This window comes from Canis lupus, chromosome 13, assembly GCF_048164855.1.
Source record: "Canis lupus baileyi chromosome 13, mCanLup2.hap1, whole genome shotgun sequence".
Taxonomy (NCBI): Eukaryota; Metazoa; Chordata; class Mammalia; order Carnivora; family Canidae; genus Canis; species Canis lupus.
Genome location: NC_132850.1, coordinates 9,891,427 through 9,917,777, shown reverse-complemented (window position 1 = coordinate 9,917,777; position 26,351 = coordinate 9,891,427). Strand labels below are relative to the sequence as shown.

Below are 26,351 nucleotides of genomic sequence, written 5' to 3'. Positions count from 1 at the left end.
AAATGAGTTTTGAAACATGTTACAATCTAGTAATTTACTAATTCATTCAAGAAATAATTTATTGGATGCATTTTATTGGGCTTCAGTTCCAAGGATAGAAGATGCCTGATCTCTCATTTTTTTGTCATACTAGCAGCAGTGGAAGCCCCAGTCTCTTCCAACAGACTGTGGAATAGTCTGTTGTGATATATGGACAATTCTCAGTGTCCTCCCCCTCCCCGCTTGGTAGAAATAGATGAGCCATTGCTTAGAGTATTGAAATGCTGCTTTACCATGACCCTGGCAACATAGTAATTGATGAAACTTTAAAAATCATGAAACAACCTACAAAATAGATAACTAAGTCATGGGGAAATGACTAAAAATGTCTTTAGCTGAGTGTTGTATAGATGACTAAATACTTCAAAGAAAGAGAATATAAAAAAGAAAAAAATTAGGAATGATTAAAAGAAAGCCACGAGGAGCACCTGGGTGGCTCAGCCAGTTAAGCATCTCTCTTCAGCTCAGATCCTGATCCCAGGGTCTTGGGATGGAGCCCCACCTTGGGCTCTCTGTTCAGTGGGGAGTCTGCTTCTCTCTTTCCTTCTCTGGCTCCCCCTGCTTGTGCTCTCTTTTTCCTCTCAAATAAATAAATAAAAAATATTTTTTTAATTAATAATAAAAAAAAGCCATGAGAAGGTTTAAGAAGAGCTAATGAGGGTCAATATGAGATTCTTCAAAGACAGACCAGACCCTGTGGCCTCCAGAATCTCTCAGTAATGAGGTTTCTCTTTTGATTAATTACAAAGAAAATACACTTTATGGATGTCCCTGGTAAGAATGTCTTAGAGTAAACAAAGCATATTCAAAGCCTTCATTTTATTTGATAAAATAACTTAGGAAGTGAAGGGGAAAATATTACAAATGTCATTTTACAGAAAAAGGAAGCCGAGGCACAAAATGAAATGACTTTTACAGAGGCATTGTAGTTAGCAGAAGGAATACTGGACCTAGGATTTTAATGAATAATAGATAAGGAAGAGATCCTTTTAGTTGTTGGGGAGGTATGGAGCTGGGTTCTGAAGAAATGGAAAGCCATCCAAAAAGATATACTGCTATAAGTGCATGCATGTCGTTTCTGAAGAGAGGGAGAGAGAGAGAGTTGATATCTCAGTAAGACATTTCCTTGCTGTTAGAAAGTAGTCAAGTAGAAAAGCTGGTTTGAGGAGCTATTCTTTTTTTGCCCTGTCTTCATTATCCCATACCCCTAACTGTATCCTGTTCTTATAATAAGCAGTGTTTCAAAAGCAAGGAATCTGCTTATCAGGTACTTCATTTATTCACATACTCACTAGACACTGATCTTTTGCTCTGTGCCAGAGTAGGGGACGCAAAAATGGATAAGGCACGAGTCTTAACCCCAGTCCTTTTTAGTATATGGGGCATTGAGCTCCTTCTGATAGATGATGAACTGTTCTAAAAATCCTTTCTACCTCCTAGGGGCTGGTAAATGATGCAGTCCCTCAAACATTAATTTTTATATACTAAGGGCTCCATACTAGAGAACTACTTAGTAAGTTACTAAGAATTACTACAATTTAGTAATCATGAAGCTAAAGTTAGCAGATTAAGAGTTTATTGAAGACTCCAGTCTTTTTTTTTTTTTAATATTTTATTTATTTATTCATGAGAGACACAGAGAGAGAGAGAGGCAGAGACACAGGCAGAGGGAGAAGCAGGCCCTATGCAGGGAGCCGGATGTGGGATTCGATCCTGGGTCTCCAGGATCATGCCCTGGGCTGAAGGCGGCGCCAAACCGCTGAGCCACCAGGGCTGCCCAAGACTCCAGTCTTTTATGAAGAAGTTTGACACTTGCAACTGTTGCAAAGCTCCTACTGTAGATGTATGAATGTAGTTTATTGGAATTCCTGTAGTTTCTTAGAGCTTTGTAGTAAGTACATCAGCCAGTGTCTTCAGTTGGTAGTTTTTTTTTATGGTTGCTAGTTTTGTATCTTAATTATGAATTGTTATTAATTTAAGTTTATTATTGGTATCACTTGTGTTTTATTTGGTTAATCTAGTGTGTGGTGATGTATATTTGCATTAATAATATTTTTGAGGGCAGCCTGGGTGGCTCAGTGGTTTAGCACCGCCTTCAGCCCAGGGCCTGATCCTGGAGTCCCGGGATCGAGTCCCACGTCAGGCTCCCTGCGTGGAGCTTGCTTCTCCCTCTGCCTGTGTCTCTGCCTCTCTCTCTCTGTGTCTCTCATGAATAAATAAATAAAATTTTGATATATTCAAAAAGCCATATGAAACATTTATGTAAGTCATGAAACATAGAATATAACAAATATGTAAAAACCTGGCATCCCATCTCAAGAAGTAAAACATGACCTCTGCCATCTCATCTGTGTTCCTCTATGCCACATGCCCTTACCCTCAAGGTATCTTTTTTTTTTTTTTTTTTTACTTTATTATTCTTTATTTATTTTTGGGTTCTTAAGTCATACTTTTTTTTTTTATTGGAGTTCAATTTGCCAACATATAGCATAACACCCAGTGCTCATCCCACCAAGTGCCCCATTGAGTGCCCGTCACCCAGTCACCCCAACCCTCTGCCCACCTCCCTTTCTATGACCTCAAGGTATTTTCTATCCTTTTTTATTTCGTATCTTTCCCTTGCTCTTCTTTATAGATATACCACAACATATTTAGTTCAGAGGTAGCTTTCTAATCTTCTGAAATGATTTTCAGACAATATAATTTCCTATACTTGTATAGATGTTTAATTGAAATCCTGCTACATATAATTTTTATTTGGCTTAATAATATTTTACTCTTAGCATTTTGCTGTGTCATTGAAAATTATCAGAAACATACATATTGCTGTGTAGTATTATATAGAATTGATATACCATGATTTGCTTACCATTTCCTCCTATTTTAGGTGTTTGTATGTATGGATTTTTTTTTTTTTTTTTTGAAACGTAAGCTTTTATTCCTCTAGGACAGCTTGGACTTCACCAACGCCTAGCTTCGTGGGCTGTATGGATTTTTTTGCTAGAAAAATTAATCTATCCCTTTGTGTAAATACTGTTGTTAATATCTCATTTATTAGTTTTTAGGTAAATTCTTAGATGAAGAAGTATTGGAGTGTGGGTGTTTTTAAGATTATTATTAAAATATTCATATCCAGAAAAATTGTGCCAGTTTACACTCTGACCAGTAGTGTATGAGAGGACCATTCTGGGCTAACTTATTATGTCAAGGTTATATCCTGTTCCAGATAACACCACATTAACTAAAAAAAAAAAAAAAAATTAAAGGGATGCCTGGGTGGCTCAGCAGTTTAAGCATCCGCCTTTGGCTCAGGGCATGACCTGCAGTCCTGGGATCCAGTCCCACATCGGGCTCCCTGCATGGAGCCTGCTTCTCTCTCTGCCTGTGTCTCTGCCTTTCTGTGTCTCTCGTGAATAGATAAATAAAATCTTTTAAAATTTTTTAAAAAGAGCTGTGCTGTTTCATACTGGAATTGTTGTTTTTCCTATTTGCCGTAGGGTATTTTTTTTTTAGCCATTGTTCAGGAACCATGTCATTCTGCCTGCTGTACTTGGGATAGTTAATTACAGGGCTTAGTTACCTCAAGAGATCACTCTTCCTGAGAATTTATCTATTCTTACCATTCAGCTGTCACCACTAGGGGATGCTATTTAAATCTGCACATTCAGCTTAGTTCTTTCACCAGAGCATTAGTTCCTTTTCTGTATTTGCCTGAGCAGACAGGACTCTCCATGACTACAACAAATTTCCTCTGAAGAAATAATCCTTTGCTTAGTCTTTTTACCAGTTTTGTCAGTGAGATTATAGGAGTATTAATCACCATTTCTTTAAATTTTTATTTTCTAACTTTTCATTTTGACAGTTTCAGACATAAAAAATGGCAAAAATAATACAAAGAATTCTCACGTAGCAATCACCAAAATTGCTTAAAATGTGTAGCATTTTATCCCATTTGCTTTATCTTGCTCGTCTGCTACACACACACTTTTTTCTCCCTGGTTAACTTCTACTTTAAATCTTGGAGTTATTATTATTATTATTATTATTATTATTATTTTATCTGCGCTTCCCCTCTTCCACCTCCCTTGCTCCCTCACTAGAGCGTGCTGTATGAGATGAGAAGAAGAGTGTAATGTTTGGAATTAAATATCTTGATTCAAGGCTTAATTCTTTCACATTCTGACTTGATGAGTTTGGGTCTGTTACTCTTTCTGAGCTCTGGTGTCCTCCTGTACAAAATGATGTCCACTACACCATGTTGTGAGGGCTGAGATAATATGTGTCAGAAGTATGCTGTATGAGTGTTGGTCAGTCCTTCAAAGAACATTCGCCTGTTGAGCTAGGCATTGTGCTAGATACGGGGGTTCAGAAATGCTCACCTCATGTTAATTCTTCCCGCAAATTATTTTTCACCGTTGATTTATTTTTCCATTTTCATTGCATCGACCCTAATCCACAGCATCATCACCTCATGTCTGAGCCATTGTTAACAACCAATGGGTCCCAATTGTTTTTTGGAATTTATATCAGTGCCGAACTAATAATTGCTCTGAGAGATGGTATGGTATAGTGGAAAACGTATGGACTTCATTATCAACAGATCTGGGTTGTGTCTTGGCCCTGCTTTTTTTCTTTTTTTCTAAAGATTTTATTTATTTGAGAAAACACAAGTGAGAGGGGTGTGGGTGGGGGAAGGCAGAAGGAGTAGAAGCAGACTCCTTGCTGAGCAGGAAGCCTGATGTGGAGCTGGATCCCAGGACCCCTAGATCATGGCCTGAGCCCAAGGCAGACGCTTGAATGACTGAGCCACCCAGGCTGCCCTAGGTTTCTTGAACTTGAAGAACATCATGGTCTAGTGGGGGAGACATGCAGTCATAAAAAACAGTGGTTAACATGGGATTGTAAAAGAAACCTAAATTTGGAGTCAGATATAAATGGAAGCTTATGTAGTGATTTATTAAAGCACAAATAACTCTACAATCAGATTGCCTGGTATCATCCTGGCTCTGGCATTTCTTAGCTATATCAATGTAGGTAAATTAACCCCTCAAAACCTCAGTGTCCTCATCTTTATAGAATGGGGATACTGATAGAATTTAACTTAGAATTTTTATGAGAAGTAAATGAAATTATGAAAAAAATTATGTAAAGCACTTAACATAGTTATAGCATATAGCATATATTAAAAGGTAATATGAGTTCAATAATTATGATTATGATATGATAGCATAGAGGTTAAAGCTTAAAAATACAGACTGTTGCCTCATTCTTGATTGGGAGTCCCAGTTTAGCAATCTCTTGCCCATGTGAATAAAAGGAAGATATTTAACCTAAACCTCAGTTTCCTCATTTTTAAAATGCTTCTTATAATGGTGCTTGGTTCATAGCATGTAGAAATGGAAAGAACTGAGGTATCTAACAAACTCTGAACCAGAACCTAAGGCTTAGTATTTTATGAAAAATAGCTATTATAATTTTTATCCTTGCTCTGCTATCTGCTGGCTGTTTTATCTTTGACATGTACATTAATTTTTCTGAGCCTACCTTGTTCCACACAAACTTCTTTTGAAGATTGCAAACATATATAAAGCTAGATTAGTGCCTAGTACCACACAGCTTTCATTCAGTACCTAATAGCTATTATGTGAAATTTGGAATTTGTCAGGTGCTGAAAGTAAAATTCTGCCTTGAAATCAACAAAGGCATCACAGAACTAGTAATGTTTGACTGAATTTTGAAGGTCATGTGAGATTTTGTCACATAAAAGTACTAATCTAAAAAAAGGCTTAGAGGTGTCAAAGTGCCTGTTACATTGCTTAAGGAACCATTTTAAGTAGTGGGTTGCATTAAGTAACAGTTTAGTGTACCAATAAGAGCTGTGTGTTAAAGACCTGGGTTAGGCTGGATTGAGTAAAATGCATTATTACAGTTAATTAAAAAGAACTTTTACTTAATGATCCAAATGAAGTCAGACTTGACCTCCTTCCTCTGTCTTTTGCTCTTTTACTAGGAGCAGTATTTGTATTCTGGCTGGAGTGTACCTAGTTGGTAAAGAGGAAAATCTCTCTGAGCAGAAATTTCTGAGAGATGAATTATTTAGACACTGAATTCCAGCTTCTGCTTTGTCCTTTCTTTTTTAGTCTTCCTGTGCTGCTATTTGTTTAAAAATAAAGTAGGAGGGGATCCCTGGGTGGCTAAGCGGTTTAGTGCCTGCCTTTGGCCCAGGGCGTGATCCTGGAGTCCCGGGATCGAGTCCCGCATCGGGCTCCCGGCATGAAGCCTGCTTCTCCCTCTGCCTGTGTCTCTACCTCTCTCTCTCTCTATCATGAATAAATAAATAAATAAATAAATAAATAAATAAATAAATAAAAAATAAATAAATCTTTAAAAAATAAAAATAAAGTAGGAGCGCACTGATCTCTCAATACTTCTGTGTTAGCTTAAATTACTAGGATTTGGGGAATCATGGCAGTTTAGGTTTTTGGAGTAGGTCTCAGATAACTTAAGTACAGTTCTGGTTCTGTCACTGGCTTGATACATAACCTCTCTGTTCTTCATCTTTAAATGGAAGTGATTATCCTTGTTCATATCACAGGCCTGCTTTGAGTATCAAGTGAGATACTATATTCAAAACTGGTGTATAAAGTTGAATAGGTAGTATAGTGTGGTAGATAAGGGCATAGGCTCTTGGAGCCACATTTCATGGGTCTCAGTTCTGGCTTTGCAAGCTGTGTATTTCCAGACACACTGCCATTATTTTAAGTTCTCTGGTTCCTGCTTTATCTCATTTAATCCTTACAAAAACTTCATGAGATAGGTATTATGCTTATCAGTATCGTAAGTGAGAAAACTGAGGAATGAAAGGTTGGGTAATGTGTATAGTGCCACAGTTAGCAAGTGGAAACTTGGGATGTGCACTCTAGCTCCAAAACCCAAGTTATTAACTCTTAGGCAGATACACTTCCCAACAGAAGAGTAGCTAAATAGAAAATTCTTTGGCTGGGGATCCCTGGGTGGCTCTGCGGTTTAGCGCCTGCCTTTGGCCCAGGGTGCGATTCTGGAGTCCTGGGATTGAGTCCCTCGTCAGGCTCCTGGCATGGAGCCTGCTTCTCATTCCTCCTGTGTCTCTGCCTCTCTCTCTCTCTATCATGAATAAATAAATAAATCTTTAAAAAAAAAGAAAGAAAGAAAATTCTTTGGCTTATCAATAGGAATTAAGGTAAAGTGGAGTTTCCTTGGAAACGGAAAATTTGTGGGGTCCAAAATCTCCTTGTTGAACACATTTTACTAATTGATAAAGAATGATTACTTAAATATTTTAAGTGTTCATATATTACTTCCTGGGTTTATTTTGCTAAGTGTCTTGCAAAAAAATATGTTCTCAAAAGGTTTATATATCTTCCCTCTGATGGCTACACAACTTGCATTTATTTTCTCTTCTGCAAACTAAATAGATTATTTTGGAATTTATGAACTCAGGTGAAAGTGTAGCTTGCTTCATCTGGCTGATGAATTTTAAATATTTAGGAAGATGGTACATGAAAATAGAAAAAGCAGGTAGAACTCATAGTTAAAACTCAGGAAAAAAGAAATTCCATATGAATTTTAGGATCAGCTTGTTAACTTCTGTGAAAAAAAAAAAGCTGGGTTTTGATAGGTATTGTGTTGAAACTGTAGACCAATTAACAATAGTCTTCTAATCTATGAATATGTCTTTCTATTTATTTAGGTCTTTATTTTTAAAATTCTATACTTCTTTTGTTAAACTTATTTCTAAATATTTTATTTTTTTGATGCTATTGTAAATGGAATTTTTTAAAAAAAGGTTTTATTTATTTGAGAGAAAGAGAGTGAGATAGTGACATGTAGGAGAGGCAGAGGGAGAGGGAGAAGCAGACTCCCCACTGAGCAGGGATCTAGTTGTAGGGCTCAATTTCAGGACTCTGGGATCATGACCTGAGCTGAAGGCAGACCCTTAACTGACTGAGCCACCCAGGCATCCCTGGAATTGTTTTCATAATTTCACTTTCAGATTGTTCAGTATAAGTGTATAGACATAATTGATATTATATATTGTAAATAAAATAGATCTTATATCCTACAACCTTGCTTAACCTTTTTTTTTAAGTTCTGATAGTTTTTGTTGTCAACTCCTTGGGATTTTCTTAATACTTTTCAATGATATTATTTATTTATTTATTTATTTGAGAGAGAGAGAGAGACTGCAGGAGTGGAGGGAGAGAGGGAGAGGGAAGAGCAGGGAGCTTGATATGGGGCTCCATCCCAGGACCCTGGGATCATGATCTGAGCTAAAGGGAGACACTTAACCAACTGAGTCACCCAGACACCCCTCCTTAGGATTTTCTTTCTTTGTATTTTTTTAATTCTTTAAAAATACTTTATTTGGTAGAGAGAGGGAGAGAAAGCACAAAGAGAGAGAGTGGCAGAGAGAGAGGGAGAAGCCAACTCCCCACTGAGCAGGGAGCCCAGTGCCGGGCTCCATCCCAGGACCCTGAGATCATGACCTTGACCCCAAAGCAGATGAATCACCCAAATGCTCCTGGGATTTTCTTTTTCTTTTTTAAATTTTTTGGGGGGGATTTTCTTTATACAAAATTATATCACCTACAAATAGAAATGGTTTTACTTCTTCTTTCTAATCTCTATGCTTTTTATTTCTTTTTCTTGCTTAATTCTAGGACCTTCAGTACAGTGTTGAATAGAAGTGCTGAAAGCCCCTATCTTTGTCTTATTCTTGATTTTAGTGGGGAAATATTCAGACATTTAAAATTAAGTATGAGGGATCCCTGGGTGGTGCAGCGGTTTAGCGCCTGCCTTTGGCCCAGGGCGCGATCCTGGAGACCCGGGATCGAATCCCACATCGGGCTCCCGGTGCATGGAGCCTGATTCTCCTTCTGCCTATGTCTCTGCCTCTCTCTCTCTGTGTGACTATCATAAATAAATAAAAATTAAAAAAAATAAAATTAAGTATGATAGTAACTGGGTTTTTCATTGATGATCTTTTTTTATAATAAATTTATTTTTTATTGGTGTTCAATTTGCCAACATACAGAATAACACCCAGTGCTCATCCCATCAAGTGCCCCCCTCAGTGCCCACCACACATTCACCCCCACCCCCCCGCCCTCCTCCCCTTCACCACCCCTAGTTCGTTTCCCAGAGTTAGGAGTCTTTATGTTCTGTCTCCCTTTCTGATATTTCCCAGACATTTCTTCTCCCTTCCCTTCTATTCCCTTTCACTATTATTTATATTCCCCAAATGAATGAGAACATATAATGTTTGTCCTTCTCCGATTGACTTACTTCACTCAGCATAATACCCTCCAGTTCCATCCACATTGAAGCAAATGGTGGGTATTTGTCATTTCTAATGGCTGAGTAATATTCCATTGTATACATAGACCACATCTTCTTTATCCATTCATCTTTCGATGGACACCGAGGCTCCTTCCACAGTTTGGCTATTGTGGACATTGCTGCTATAAACATCGGGGTGCAGGTGTCCCGGCGTTTCATTGCATCTGTATCTTTGGGCTAAATCCCCAACAGTGCAATTGCTGGGTCGTAGGGCAGGTCTATTTTTAACTCTTTGAGGAACCTCCACACAGTTTTCCAGAGTGGCTGCACCAGTTCACATTCCCACCAACAGTGTTGTAAAAGGGTTCCCTTTTCTCCACATGCTCTCCAACATTTGTGGTTTCCTGCCTTGTTAATTTTCCCCATTGTCACTGGTGTGAGGTGGTATCTCATTCTGGTTTTGATTTGTATTTCTCTGATGGCAAGTGATGCAGAGCATTTTCTCATGTGTGTGTTGGCCATGTCTATGTCTTCCTCTGTGAGATTTCTGTTCATGTCTTTTGCTCATTTCATGATTGGATTGTTTGTTTCTTTGGTGTTGAGTTTAATAAGTTCTTTATAGATCTTGGAAACTAGCCCTTTATCTGATAGGTCATTTGCAAATATCTTCTCCCATTCTCTAGGTTATCTTTTAGTATTGATGATCTTTATCAGGTTAAGTAAGTTCTTTTTTTCATGTTGAGGAAGTTCTATAAACTATTTTTTTTACCTTCCCGTTATGAATACTTTTCTGTGTAATTAGTATATCTTTGAACTATAATTTTTAATGACTTTCATTAAAATATCACATGTATAATTAAGGTGATTAAGATGCCTGGGTGGCTCAGTGGTTGAGAGTCTGCCTTTGGCTCAGGTTGTGATCCTGGGGTCCTGGGATCGAGTCCCACATGAGGCTCCTCACAGGGAGTTGCTTTTCCCTCTGCCTATGTCTCTGCCTCTCTCTGTGTCTCATGAATGAATGAATGAATGAAATATATATATATATATATTAGAAGAGTTGTGCTCCTGAGTCAGCTTTTAATTTGAAACTATATACTTTTATCAGTAGGTACAGAATGCTGAGAAAGATGTTACTTTTCTCAGCCATTTTTTTTTAAATTTTTTTTTATTGGAGTTCAATTTGCCAACATATAGCATAACACCCAGTGCTCATCCTGCCAAGTGCCCCCCCTCAGTGCCCATCACCCCCCGTCCACGTCCCCTTCCAAAACCCCGTGTTCATTTCCCAGATTTAGGTGTCTCTCATGTTTTGTCACCCTTACTGATATTTTTACTCATTTTCTCTCCTTTCCCTTTATTCCCTTTCACTAGTTTTTATATTTCCCAAATGAATGAGACCATATAATGTTTGTCCTTGTCCGATTGACTTATTTCACTCAGCATAGTACCCTCCGGGTCCCTCCACGTTGAAGCAAATGGTGGGTATTTGTTGTTTCTAATGTCAGCCAGTTTTCAATTAAAACTTTATTTTTTTTATTTTTTTTATTTTTTAAAGATTTTATTTATTTATTCATGATAGTCACACAGAGAGAGACAGAGAGGCAGAGACACAGGCAGAGGGAGAAGCAGGCTCCATGCACCGGGAGCCTGACGTGGGATTCGATCCCGGGTCTCCAGGATCGCGCCCTGGGCCAAAGGCAGGCGCCAAACCTCTGCGCCACCCAGAGATCCCCTCAATTAAAACTTTAAAAATGAAGATAATACTTGACTACTTTTTAAGATAGGGTTGAAAGAATAAATATTCGAAAATTCATGTAAGATACTCAGTACAGTCATATGGAAAGCATCTAATGAGTGATAGCTACTATAATTATATTTTAATTATATTATTGTTATTATTATTAACATATAGAGTATTTATTTCTGTAGTTAAAACCCTTACTCTTAAATCTTTGTGCTTGTTTGATTAGCTCTTTATTCTTCAAACCGGAATAACTGGGTTAACCTTTCTCTATTTTGAGGATGCTAACACCTATAGCAAATTCTTTTACCCAATAGATTCATTCAGATTGGGATGGTGATTTTGTGGGAGATCAAGTTTCAAAGTAAATTTGGTCTAGATTTTGGAAGGACTCAGGCATCGTCTAACAGTCTAAGAATTTTATCTTTTGTCTTCAGGCCCATGGAAGTCTGTGGAAGGTTTGAGCAGGGGAGGGTCATGGGTAGTAATTTAGGAAGATTAATCTGCTATACCTCTGAGGTCTTCCCTGACCATCCTTGACTGATTAGGGCACCCTGCCTGTACTTACATACTATCTATTACTTTCTCTAATATAGTATGTAATATAATACTTATAAATGTTATGTAAATACCTGTTTCTTTTCTTTTTGAGGACATGGGTCACCTGTTATATTCTCACTGCCTAACATAGTATCTAACATATGGTAGACACTGAGTAAAAATATTTGTTGAATAAGTAAATGAATGTTTTATTCTCTACTTTTCTGGAAACTAACTTGTTGGCTTTTGTGTTCCCTTTATGTTTTTTCCTGGGCTCCAAGGAGGAGGCATCTCCCTATTCCTTACTTGATATCTGCTTGAATTTCCTGACTACTCACCTTGAGAAGTTCTGTTCAGCAAGACAGGATGGAACATTGTGTCTGCAGGAACCTGGAGTATTCCCACAGGAAGTGGCTGATCGACTGCTTCAGACCATGGCTTTTCATGGTAACAAATAAAATAAGCAGAGTAAACCAGAATTATGTGCTGTTAATTGGCATTGGATTTTGAAGTGCTGCTGTGGCCATTTAATTATTTTCTTAGAAAAGGACAGATGAGCCTAATTCCAGGAAAAGGAATGCATTTGTTTTTGTCTGTCCTGCTACTTACTATGTAATTTGAAATAAGCATTTTTCTTTTCTAATCTAGGAACATTTCCTTCCTTCCTTCCTTCCTCCTTTCCTTTCCTTTCCTTTCCTTTCCTTTCCTTTCCTTTCCTTTCCTTTCCTTTCCTTTCCTTTCCTTTCCTTTCCTTTCCTTTCCTTTCCTTTCCTTTCCTTTCCTTTCCTTTCCTTTCTTTCTTTCTTTCTTTCTTTCTTTCTTTCTTTCTTTCTTTCTTTCTTTCTTTCTTTCTTTCTTTCTTTTCTTTCGACTTTTCTCATGGCAAAAATAACTTCTCTTTCAAAATATCCATTTAGAAGTTTGCTGGTATAAAATACTTTACATCCTCATCTGGCAGTGGGAAAAATAAGTAAATACTATTATGGGAAAACTAATTTCTGCTTTTGACCTTTTAATTGGGAAAGCATAGTTTTAATTCAGTACTTCTGTTTTCAAAAACAAAGGATGCCTGAGTGGCTCAGTGGTTGACCATCTGCCTTTGGCTCAGGTCATGATCCCGGGGTCCTGGGATTGAGTCCCACATCCGACTCCCTGTGAGGAGCCTGCTTCTCTCCCTGTCTCTGTCTCTCTCTCCGTGTGTCTCATGAATAAATAAATAAATAAATCTTTAAAGATTTATTAAACAAAACAAAAACAAATTTTGAAAATAAATTGGAAAACTCTTACTGTGAAATTCTGTTTGTGTATATTGAGGATTTTTGTTATTTTATTTTATTTTTTTTTTAATTTATTTATGATAGTCACAGAGAGAGAGAGAGGCAGAGACACAGGCAGAGGGAGAAGCAGGCTCCATGCACCGGGAGCCTGATGTGGGATTCGATCCCGGGTCTCCAGGATCGCGCCCTGGGCCAAAGGCAGGCGCCAAACCACTGCGCCACCCAGGGATCCCGATTTTTGTTATTTCTGATTAAGTTTTAAGTTAAAAGAGATAATGCCATTTTGATTTTTTTTTATTTTTTATTATTATTATTTTTTAAGATTTTCTTTTTTTTTTTTTTAATTTTTATTTATTTATGATAGTCACACAGAGAGAGAGAAAGAGAGAGGCAGAGACATAGGCAGAGGGAGAAGCAGGCTCCATGCACCGGGAGCCCGACGTGGGATTCGATCCCGCGTCTCCAGGATCCCGCCCTGGGCAAAGGCAGGCGCTAAACCGCTGCGCCACCCAGGGATCCCGATAATGCCATTTTTAAAAAGATTTTATTTATTTATTCATGGGAGACACACAGAGAGATTCAGACACAGGCAGAGGGAGAAGCAGGCTCTTTGTGGGGAGCCTGATGCAGGACTTGATCCCAGGACCCCAGAATCACGACCTGAGCCAAAGGCAGACATTCAACCAGTGAGCCACTGAGGCATCCTGAGTTAATGTCTTTTTTATTTCTAGTTTATAAACTCTATACTCTCTTAACTAATAAAATTAGTTCACAGCTATAAAATGGAATGAAAATGTGGCAATAATAATAACTGTCATTTACTGATTGCTGTTACGTGCCAGGCATTTTATGTTTTCCTTGAATTTTCTCAAAAATCCTATAAAATAGCATTTTTATCCTACTTCTATACAGATGAGGAAACTAATTCAGAAAGTAACTGAAAGGTCATAATGCTAGTAAATGGTACAGGTCTAGTTCAAATGAAAGTATGTGTGATTCCAAATCTTTGGTGTTTTCACTGCCACACAATCTTCATACATCCCCATTAGAGCTATCCCTGTTCCTAGATGCCAGATAATGGTGTATACTTTCACTTTTGCTGTGACTATATATATACATATAAAGTATAAATCCAAGGAAAGGTGGGAGAAGTAAGGCTGTAGAGACATTTTGGAATAATTTTGGAAAGAAGACATTTGTACTCCGTGATTTTAACTAAATTGCTCAAGTCTGTAGTCTTTTTAAATTCTTTCAGCCTGCCAAAGAAACTGGGTTAATTTCAATAGGTGCTATATATGGTAAGGTTAAAAGACCCTTACAAAGCTGCACAACAATTTTAAGAGATTATGCCACTGCTTTAATTTCTTTCTGGTCTCAATTTAATGACTGTGCTTAACATATTCATTTTAAATATATATACATATAGAGATGTTAATCTTATAAGTAAAAAAAAAATAAGTGTTAACTAAAGTCTAACTTTACCGGATTCTTTTTGAAATATAACTATTGATAGCTAATAATAGTAGCCAACATTTATTGAATACTTATTATTTACTAGCACTGTGGCAAATGGTTTATATGGGTAAAATAATGGAAGTAGTTTTTAAGTAAGTGTAACTAAATAATTATCCTCCAGGGTGGTGTCCTGGAGGGACTATATGCATAATTAGAATGTGTTTTCTACCTCTTTCAAGCTGCCTTCAGATAATGAAACTGAAGGTCAGAAATACCTCTTTCAAGCTGCCTTCAGATAAGGAAACTGAGAGTCAGAAATAAGTGGCTGCCCCCAGTTGTATCATACCAATGTGATTTCCTGCCTTATTCACCAAAAAGTGTTCTGAGTTATTTAATCTCTTTGCAAAAGAAGCAAGAGTAGGTACTTCTCAGCTGAAACTTACATAATATTGTATGCCAACTATACTTCAGTAGTAAAAATAAAAATTAAAAAAGCAATTTGTGAAAAAATAAAGCCTTATGGTAACTCTTACATAACAAGTTTGAAATTCAATTTAGGAATTTGTCAGATGTAGATTAAGATAGGTAATAATTAAAATATAAAAAATAAAAAAAATATATATAAAAAATTGAAAAAAGAGTAGAGATACTACTGACAATATGCAAAAGAACATACTGCCAATTCTTGTCACAATTTTAAAAGTTGTTTCACCAGTTTTTTTTGTATTTGAAAATTTTCATAATAAAATGGAAAAAAGTTCTATGATTACTTTTAAAATTTATAATATATTTTTTCTAATAATTTTAGAAAATCTTAACTTATTTACATTCAAGATTTTTTTCTTAATTGCCCAATTCAAAGGAGTAATAATATTGGTAGCAGTTTTTATTAAAATAAGCCCAATGCTAAAGAGTTTTACTTATAAGATCTTTGATTCTCATGTCACAATCATTGCTTATTCTGTGTCATGGTGCTAAAAGTTCTCCAGGAAATGTGTAAGAGCTAGGAATCAGAATAAGATTTTTGCCATCTAATGATAATGCCTCTGTGTTATATTGTATACCTAACCTAAATTGATACACCTTGACGTGTTTAGCCTTCTGTTTTGGGATTAAATTGAAAAGAGTAATACTTTTTGGAGGAAAAAAAGAGTAATATCTTTTGAAATATTATGGATTGCCTCCTTGAATAGTCAACTAGATTTTCTAGGTGAGGGCTTATACTCCCAAAGTAGTACCCTACTTCTCTGGAGGTCACATTGCTGGTCATCTCAGCTGTTTATAGCCTAAACCAGAAAGAAACAAAAAATACTTTGGGGCAAAATCCTTACATATAGGCTTCTTTCACTCCTTGAAAGAAGCTCTTGAGGAACCCTCATTTAGAGCATATTATTAAATGAGAGTACTGAGAAAGATGGCAGAATAGGAGGATCCTAAAGCTCACCTCATCCCACAGATAATCTAGTAACACCCATATCAGTGTAGATAACCTAGAGCATATTCTTAGGTGTACATGGTTCTAATTACCTTGGTTTTTTAACATAACACATTAAGAAATAATCTAAAGGGCACAGGCTGCTGACTAACAGCCCAACTAGATAATATGACAGTAATGGAAGATTTAGCTTAAATACATTGTAGCAAGTACAATTATTGGACTTGGAAAAAAGATAAGTGATTCTTCAGTATGTTTATTTTTGAAGGGGAAGATAATCTAGAAAGATTTCCTTCAGATATAATAATGACATTTGTGTGGTGTTTTCACTTTCTAAGATGATTTATATATATATTGTCTTATTTAATCTTCACAGCAGTCCCTGTGAGAGAAATTCAAAACCTAGCATAGGTGCATGGCACACAGTAGATAAAGAATCTTATCTTTTACAGATAAGGAGTCTTAGCCTTGTGGAATAATTTATCTACTGTGAAATAGGAAATAAATGTTGGAACCGGGGCTTAACATTGGACTGATTCTATATCTCATGCTCTTTTAAAAGATTTTTGCTCTTTTAATCCTAGTACTCTTAAATGTAGAAACTTAAACTTAGTTACTAGAAAAATTTACTTAATGTAGATTGACCCTGAGAGGCCAGGAGTAACCTATTATTTTACTACATGTATGTGTATGATATCAGACTTGAGAACAAAGTTTGTAAGACTCTGTCATAGTCACTATAAGATTAAAATCAGTCTTAATTAACTGAGGAGTCTATAAAGTTTCATCCTTAAAAGACAAAACTAACATTAAAAATATGTGTAAATATATTTTGTGGTGTAAACAGGAAAACGTTGATCCTAACTCAGGGTCTGTTTCCATTTTTGGTTTGTACAAGGCTTCTTCAAAATCCTTAATGTATGTGTGGAAGGAGTTACTAGTGAGTTCAGAAGAGGCCCAATAGAAATAAAATGTATGGGAAGGAAGCTCCAGAGAAGAAAATTATTAAACACCTGTTGTGTGCTAGGCACTATGTTAGGTATTGAGTGTATAATACTGAACACAGGAATCTTGCTCTTGTGGATCATACATAGTTCGGTGGGACTTCTTTCTTAACTATAGCTAAGGAGCAAATAAATATTAATGGAATTACAACTTGCGATGAGTTCTCTGAGAGGAAAGAACATAGTTCTCTCATGGAGAATAAAGAGAAGGTGTCTGCTTTAGATTGCATGGTCAGAGACAGCTTCTCCAGGGAGGTGATAACTAGGCTGAGACCTGTGTGGTGAAGAGGCAGGTTAATAATAAAAGATAGGGCCTCGCAGCACTGCCCAGGAGTTTTTGATTTTTCCCTGATCAGCTAGCAACTCAGTATTCCTAACAGTTGTTTCATATGTTCTTTGCTCTTCATAGATTTTCTATCATTTACTCTAAGCAAGAAAATTGAAGTCATCAGATGGAATTGCCTTAACTCCATGTCAGCATGCCTTCAAATTTTCCTCAGAGTGATTTTTTAAATTCAACTTTGTATTATGTATTTGTTTGTAAAGCTTTATTTATTTTTATTTTTATTTTTATTTTTTTTGTGTATTTTTTTTATTGGAGTTTGATATGCCAACATAAAATACCCAGTGCTCGTCCTGTCAAGTGCCCTCCTCAGTGCCTGTCACCCAGTCACCCCTCCCCCCCACCCCTCCACTACCTCCACTACCTCCCCACCTCCCCTTCCACTACCCCTTGTTTCCCAGATTCCCCATATGAATGAAACCATATAATGTTTGTCCTTCTCCTATTGACTTAATTCACTCAGCATAATACCCTCCAGTTCTATCCATATTGAAACAAATGGTGGGTATTCATCTCTTCTAATGGCTGAGTAATATTGCATTGTATACATAGACCACATCTTCTTTATCCATTCATTTGTTGATGAACACCGAGTGGATACTGAGGATCCTTCCACAGTTTGGCTATTGTGGACATTGCTGCTATAAAATTGGGGTGCAGGTGTCCTACCCCAAAGATACAGATACTACATCAGTATCTTTGGGGTAAATCCGCAGCAGTGCAATTGCTGGGTCCTAGGGTAGTTCTATTTTTAACTCTGAGGAACCTCCACACAGTTTTCCAAAGTGGCTGCACCAGTTCACATTCCCACCAACAGTGCAAGAGGGTTCCTCTTTTTCCACATCCTCTCCAACATTTGTGGTTTCCTGCCTTGTTAATTTTCCCCATTGTCACTGGTGTGAGGTGGTATCTCATTCTGGTTTTGATTTGTATTTCCCTGATGGCCAGTGATGCAGAGCATTTTCTCATGTGCTTGTTGGCCATGTCTATGTCTTCCTCTGTGAGATTTCTGTTCATGTCTTTTGCCCTTTTCATGATTGGGTTGTTTGTTTCTTGGGTGTTAAGTTTAATACGTTCTTTATAGATCTTGGATGCTAGCCCTTTATCTGATAGGTCATTTGCAAATATCTTCTCCCATTCTGTAGGTTGTCTTTGTGTTTTGTTGACTGTTTCTTTTGCTGTGCAAAAACTTCTTATCTTGATGAAGTCCCAATAATTCATTTTTGCTTTTGTTTCCCTTGCCTTCATGGATGTATCTTGCAAGAAGTTGCTGTGGCCAGGTTCAAACAGGATGTTGTTGCCTGTGTTCTCCTAGGAATTTGATGGATTCTTGTCTCACATTTAGCTCTTTCATCCATTTTGAGTTTATCTTTATGTCTTGTATAAGAGAATGGTCTAGTTTCCTTCTTCTGCATGTGGATGTCCAATTTTCCCAGCACCATTTATTGAAGAGACTGTCCTTTTTCCAGTGGATACTCTTTCCTGCTTTGTCGAATATTAGTTGACCGTAGAGTTGAGGGCCCATTCTGGGTTCTCTATTCTGTTCCATTGATCTATGTGTCTGTTTTTGTGCCAGTACCACACTGTCTTGATGACTACAGCTTTGTAGTACAACCTGAAAGCTGGCATTGTGATGCCCTCCGCTCTGGTTTTCTTTTGCAATGTTCCTCTGACTATTTGGGTCTTTTCTGATTCCACACAAATCTTAAGATGATTTGTTCCAACTCTCTAAAGAAAGTCCATGGTATTTTCATAAGGATCGTAATGAACGTGTAACTTGCCCTGGGTAGCACTGACATTTTCACATTATTAATTCTTCCAATCCATGAGCATGGAATATTTTTCCATTTCTTTGTGTCTTCCTCAATTTCTTTCAGAAGTGTTGTGTAGTTTTTAGGGTATAGATCCTTTACATCTTTGGTTAGGTTTATTCCTAGGTGTCTTATGCCTTGGGTGCAGTTGTAAATGGGATTGACTCCTTCATTTCTCTTTCTTCAGTCTTATTGTTAGTGTATAGAGATGCCACTGATTTCTGTGCATTGATTTTGTATCCTGCCACACTGCCGAATTGCTGTATGAGTTCTAGCAATCTTGGTATGGAGTCTTTGGGTTGTCTATGTACAATATCATGCCATCTGCGAAGAGGGAGAGTTTGACTTCTTTGCCAATTTGAATGCCTTTTATTTCTTTTTGTTGTCTGCTGAGGCTAGGACTTCTACTACTATGTTGTGTAGCAGTGGTAAGAGTGGACATCCCTGTCGTGGTCCTGATCTTAGGGGAAAGGCTTTCAGTGTTTCCCCATTGAGAATGATATTTGCTGTGGGCTTTTTGTAGATGGCTTTTAAGATGCTGAGGAATGTTCCCTCTATCCCTGCACTTTGAAGAGTTTTGATCAGGAATGGATGTTGTATTTTGTCAACTGCTTTCTCAGCATCTATTGAGAGGATCATATCGTTCTTGTTTTTCCTCTTGCTGATATAATCTCTCATGCTCATTGCTTTACGAGTGTTGAACTCGCCTTGCATCCCGAGGATAAATCCCACTTGGTCATGGTGAATAATCCTCTTAATGTACTGTTGCATCCTATTGGCTGGTATCTTGTTGAGAATTTTTGCATCCATGTTCATCAGGGATATTGGTCTATAATTCTCCTTTTTGTTGGGGTCTTTGGTTTTGGAATTAAGGTGATGCTGTCCTCATAAAATGAGTTTGGAAGTATTCTGTCCCTTTCTATCCTTTGGAACAGCTTTAGTAGAATAGGTATGGTTTCTTCTTTAAACTTTTGATAGAATTCCTCTGGGAAGCCATCTGGCCCTGGCCTTTTGTGTCTTGGGTGGTTTTTGATGACTGCTTCAATTTCTTCCCTGGTTATTGGCCTGTTCAGGTTTTCTCTTTCTTCCTGTTCCAGTTTTGGTAATTTGTGGTTTTCCAGAAATGTGTCCATTTCTTCTAGATTGCCTAATTTATTGGTGTATAGCTGCTCATAATGTGTTTTTAAAATCATTTGTATTTCCTTGGTATTGGTTGAGGTCTCTCCTTTTGTATTCATGATTTTATTCATTTGAGTCTTTTCTCTTTGTTTTTAATAAGGCTGGCTAATGGGTTATCTTACTAATTCTTTCAAAGAACCAACTCCTGGTTTTGTTGAGCAGAATGCTCTTTAACTCCACATGTTTGAGGTTCTTCCAAATTTCTTCTTGTGATTGAGTTCTAGTTTCAAAGCATTATGGCCTGAAAATATGCAGGGGACAGTCCCAATCTTTTGGTATCCATTGATACGTGATATGTGACCCAGTATGTCATCATCTATTGTGGAGAAAGTCCATGTGCATTTGAGAAGAATGTGTATTCAATTGTGTTTGGATGTAAAGTTCTGTAAATATATGTGAAATCCACCTGGTCCAGTGTATCATTTAAAGCTCTTGTTTCTTTGGTGATGTTGTGCTTAGAAGATCTGTCCTATGCAGTAGAACCATGTTGAAGTCTCCTACTATTAGTGTATTATTATCTAAGTATGTCTTTCCTTTGGTTATTAATTGATTGATAAAATATATAATGTGCCATCTCCCACATTAGGGGCATAAATAGTCATGATTGTTAGGTCCTCTTGTTGGATAGATCCTTTAAGTATGATATAGTGTCCCTCTTCATCTCTTACTACAGTCTTTGGGATAAACTTTATCTGATATGTGATGGCTACCCCAGCATTCTTTTGAGGATCATTTGAATGTTAATTGTTTTCCAACCTTTCACTTTCAAGCTATAGGTGTCCTTTCCTCTAAAAGGAGTCTCTTGGGCAGCCTTGGTGGCGTAGCAGTTTAGCGCCGCCTGCAGCCTGGGGTGTGAACCTGGAGACCCGGGATCGAGTCCCACATTGGGCTTTCTGCATGGAGCCTGCTTCTTCCTCTGCCTGTGTCTCTGCCTCTCTCTCGCTCTCTCTGAATGAATAAATAAATAAATCTTTAAAAAAAATAAAAAATAAAAGGAGTCTCTTGTAGACAGCAAATAGATGGGTCTTGCTTTTTTATCCAGTCTGAAATGGTGTGTCTTTTGATGGGATCATTTAACCCATTCACATTTAGAGTTACTATTGAAAGCTATGAATGTAGTGTCATCATAATACCTATTCAGTTCCTCTTTGTGGATTATTTCTTTGGGCTTCCTCTTTCTTTTAACGGGTCCCCCTTAATATTTCTTGCAGAGCTGGTTTGGTGGTCACATATTCTTTCAGTTTCTGCCTATCTTGGAAGCTCTTTATCTCTCCTTCTATTCTGAATGAGAACCTTGCTGGATAAAGTATTCTTGGCTGCAGGTTCTTCTCCTATAGGACTCTGAATATATCCTGCCAGCCCTTTCTTTTTTTTTTTTAATAATAAATTTATTTTTTATTGGTGTTCAATTTGCCAACATACAGAATAACGCCCAGTGCTCATCCTGTCAAGTGCCCTCCTCAGTGCCCGTCACCCATTCGCCCCCACTCCCCGCCCCTCCTCCCCTTCCACCACCACTAATTCGTTTCCCAGAGTTAGGAGTCTTCATGTTCTGTCTCCCTTTCTGATATATCCTACCCATTTCTTCTCCCTTCCCTTCTATTCCCTTTCACTATTATTTATATTCCCCAAATGAATGAGACCATATAATGTTTGTCCTTCTCCGATTGCTGCCAGCCCTTTCTGGCCTGCCGCGTCTCTGTGGAGAGGTCTGCTGTTAATCTAAAGTTCTCCCCATATAGAATTTAAAAAAAAAACATAGCTGGGGGCATCACAATGGCAGATTTCAGGTTGTACTACAAAGCTGTGGTCATCAAGACAGTGTGGTACTGGCACAAAAACAGACACATAGATCAATGGAACAGAATAGAGAACCCAGAAGTGGACCCTGAACTTTATGGTCAACTAATATTCGATAAAGGAGGAAAGACTATCCACTGGAAGAAAGACAGTCTCTTCAATAAATGGTGCTGGGAAAATTGGACATCCACATGCAGAAGAATGAAACTAGACCACTCTCTTTCACCATACACAAAGATAAACTCAAAATGGATGAAAGATCTAAATGTGAGACAAGATTCCATCAAAATCCTAGAGGAGAACACAGGCAACACCCTTTTTGAACTCGGCCACAGTAACTTCTTGCAAGATACATCCACGAAGGCAAAAGAAAGAAAAGCAAAAATGAACTATTGGGACTTCATCAAGATAAGAAGCTTTTGCACAGCAGAGGATACAGTCAACAAAACTAAAAGACAACCTACAGAATGGGAGAAGATATTTGCAAATGACTTATCAGATAAAGGGCTAGTTTCCAAGATCTATAAAGAACTTATTAAACTCAACACCAAAGAAACAAACAATCCAATCATGAAATGGGCAAAAGACATGAACAGAAATCTCACAGAGGAAGACATAGACATGGCTAACACGCACATGAGAAAATGCTCTGCATCCCTTGCCATCAGGGAAATACAAATCAAAACCAGAATGAGATACCATCTCACACCAGTGAGAATGGGGAAAATTAACAAGGCAGGAAACCACAAATGTTGGAGAGCATGTGGAGAAAACGGAACCCTCTTACACTGTTGGTGGGAATGTGAACTGGTGCAGCCACTCTGGAAAACTGTGTGGAGGTTCCTCAAAGAGTTAAAAATAGACCTGCCCTACGACCCAGCAATTGCACTGTTGGGGATTTAGCCCAAAGATACAGATGCAATGAAACGCCGGGACACCTGCACCCCGATGTTTATAGCAGCAATGTCCACAATAGCCAAACTGGAAGGAGCCTCGGTGTCCATCGAAAGATGAATGGATAAAGAAGATGTGGTCTATGTATACAATGGAATATTACTCAGCCATTAGAAATGACAAATACCCACCATTTGCTTCAATGTGGATGGAACTGGAGGGTATTATGCTGAGTGAAGTAAGTCAATCGGAGAAGGACAAACATTATATGTTCTCATTCATTTGGGGAATATAAATAATAGTGAAAGGGAATAGAAGGGAAGGGAGAAGAAATGGGTAGGAAATATCAGAAAGAGAGACAGAACATAAAGACTCCTAACTCTGGGAAACGAACTAGAGGTGATGGAAGAGGAGGAGGGCGGGGGGTGGGGGTGAATGGGTGGTGGGCACTGAGGGGGGCACTTGATGGGATGAGCACTGGGCGTTATTCTGTATGTTGGCAAATTGAACACCAATAAAAATTAAATTTCTTATTAAAAAAAAAAGTTCTTCCCATATAAGTTAGGAATCTCTTGTCTCTTGCTGCTTTAAGAATTTTCTTGTTATCTTTGGAATTTGCAAGTTTCTCTATTAAATGTCGAGGTATTGAACATTTTTTATTGACTTTAGGGGGGTACCTCTGTATCTTTGGATCTGAATACCTGTTTCCCTCCCCAAGTTAGGGAAGTTCTCAGCTATGATTTGTTCAAATATGCTTTCTGGCCCTCTGGCCCTCTTGATGTTCTCTGGAACCCTGATTAAACATAGATTTTTCCTTCTGAGGCTCAAATTTATTTAACTTAACCTTTCATCATGATCTTGTCATTGTTTTTCTCTTTTTTCCTCAGATTCCTTCCTTGCCAAGCCCTTGTCTTCTATGTCACTCATTCTTTCTTCTACCTTCTTAACCCTCGTCGTTAGGACCTTCAGTTTGGATGAACCTCATTTAATTGATTTTTAATTTAGGCCTGATTAGATCTAAATTCTGCAGTCATGAAGTCTCTTGATTCTTTTATGCTTTTTTTTTTATAGTGCTACTAGTAGCTTTATAACTGTGCTTCTGAATTGGCTTTCTGACATGGAATTGTAATCCAAATTCTGTTACTCTGTGGCAGAGAGTACTGTTTCTGATTCTTTCTTTTGTGGTGAGTTCTTCTTTTTAGTCTTTTTGCTCTGTGCAGAGTGGCTGTATGGGCTGGCTGAGTCAAGAATATCAACCATGACCTAAGTAAATTTCACCCTAGATGATTCTTGTTAGAAGTGAAAACCCTGTAGCATTCTAGCAGTTCTCTCTTTAAATCTCAGGTCGAATTCATAGGTTTTCAGGATGGTTTGAAAGTTATGTAGGTAAGTTGGTGGGGCCAGGTGAGTTGAGGACTCCTACTCCTCTGCCATCTTGTCCTGCCCCCCCTTTCTTTTTTTTTTTTAAAGTAGGCTTCGTGCCCTGCATAGAATCCAACTCAGGGCTTGGACTCACGGTCCTGAGATCAAGACCTGAGCTGAGATATAGAGTCAGACACTTAAGCAATGAGCCACCTAGGCACCTCCTAAAGATATTTTTCTTTTTAAAGATTTTATCCATTTGAGAGACAGAGAGATATTGAGAGAGAGCAGGAGGGGGGCGGGGGGCGAAGCAGGCTCCCCGATGAGCAGGGATTCTGATCTGGGGCTTGATCCTAGGATCCTGGGATTATGACCTGAGCTGAAGGCAGTCACTTAACCAACTGAGCCACCCGGGATCTCCAAGATTATTTTTTTTAAGTTTATTTATTTAAGCAATCTCCAAACCCAACATGGGTCCCTGAACTCATGACCCAGAGACCAAGAGCTGCATGCCCCACATCTGAGCCAGCCAGGCAACCCAAGATTTTGTTTTTAAGTAATCTCTACACCCAATGTGGGGCTCAAATTTATAACTCAAAGGTCAAGAATTGCACGCTCTACCAACTGAGCAAGGCAGGTGTCCCATTAAACTTTGTATTTTTAGATAATTGTTGATTCACATGGAGTTTATCAGTCCATTCTTTTTTATTGCAGAGTAGTAGTCCATGTTTTGGAATACATTGATTTGTATTGACATTCATCTGCTGAAGGACATCTGGGTTTCCAATTTTTAGCTATTATGAATATAATATCTCATTATGAATATTATAATGTTAAAATAATCCATTTGCAGGTCTTGTGTTAATGTACAGGGGTAAATTCCCAGGAATACTATTGCCAGATTGTATGGTAGTTGGATGTTAAGTTTTAAGAAATTGTCAAACTGTTTTCCAGAGTCCCAGTTCCATTTTATATTTCTACCAGCTATATATAACTGATCCAGTTTCTCCACAGATTTGCCAGCATTTGCTATTATTACTGTTTTTTGAATCATTCTGATAGGTAGCCATTATTTCTTCAAGTATTTTTTAAGCCCTGCCCTCTTTCTCTTCTTCTGGGACTTCAGTGACACAAGTAGCTCTGATCAATTTGTTCTTCAGTCTATTTTTCTCCGCTGTTATTTAGATTTGGATAATTTCTATTGTTTTATCCTTTAGTTCACTGATTCTGTTATTCTTTCCATTCTGTTGTTGAACCCAACCATTATTTTATTTTCAGCTTTAAGATTTGCCTTTGGTGGTTCTTCTTTTTCTTCTTTGTAAGATTTTATTTATTTATTTGAGAGGGAGCATGAGCAGGAGTGGAGGTGTAGGAGCAGCAGAGGAAAAGGAACAGTCGGACTCCCCACTGAGCAGGGAGCTCGACACAGGGCTCTCAATCTGAGGACCTCAAGATCATGACCTGAGCCCAAGGTAGACGCTTAACCAACTGAGCCACCCAGGTGCCCCATTTGGTTCTTTGTATTTTTTATTTATTTGCTGAGGCTTTCTGTTTTTCATTTCTTTTGGGCATGTTTGTAATTGCTCACATGCATTTTGATGAGGGCTTCTTTACAATGTCAAATAATTATAACATTTCTTTTATCTCAGTGTTGACATATATAATCTTTTTTTCATTTTGAGATCTTACTGGTCCTTGGTATGATGAGCGATTTTTTTTTTTTTTTTTTTTAATCTGGACATTTAGGGTATTTTGAGACCTTTCTGTTTTAGTTTGTGTCTCTGACACCACTCTAGCAGTGGAGGGTAGCGGCATTGCCTTGTTATTTCCAGATTGGGGTAAACGTTCTGGTTTCCACTTGTCTTCTGTTGACATCCAAGACATGGGGCTTTTCCTTACTGTGATGCAGGGGATGGCATTTTGGTTCCCCACTAGGATTTTACAGAATTACTCCCTAGGTGTGAGTACTTTACTTGTCTCTCCAGTTGGCCTCCACTGACACCATATTGGGGTGAGGTGGCCTCATTACTGTTGCACAGTAGTAAAAGTCTTGATTTTATCAGGCTTTCTATGAAACCCAGCAGGGAGGAGGAGCACCTCATTACTGCCAAATGAATGTGAAAGTCCAGGTCCCCCACATTGTATCTGTTGAC

At 37.9% G+C, this 26,351-nt stretch overlaps 1 protein-coding gene across 4 annotated transcripts in view; it reads left to right on the top strand.

The window, feature by feature from the left end:
* ZYG11B (zyg-11 family member B, cell cycle regulator) overlaps positions 1 to 26,351 on the top strand; it is an 86,854-nt gene that overhangs the window by 11,484 nt on the left and 49,019 nt on the right. For 2 of the 4 annotated variants that reach the window (XM_072772072.1, XM_072772075.1), the window contains exon 2: positions 11,920 to 12,085. The exons of 1 other annotated variant lie outside the window; for it this stretch is intronic. In XM_072772072.1, coding sequence (XP_072628173.1) covers positions 11,920 to 12,085 — 166 coding nt within the window. Of the gene's footprint in view, positions 1 to 10,817; positions 10,836 to 11,919; positions 12,086 to 26,351 lie in introns of those variants that run through there. One more of the 4 variants, XM_072772073.1, reaches the window with a different exon arrangement.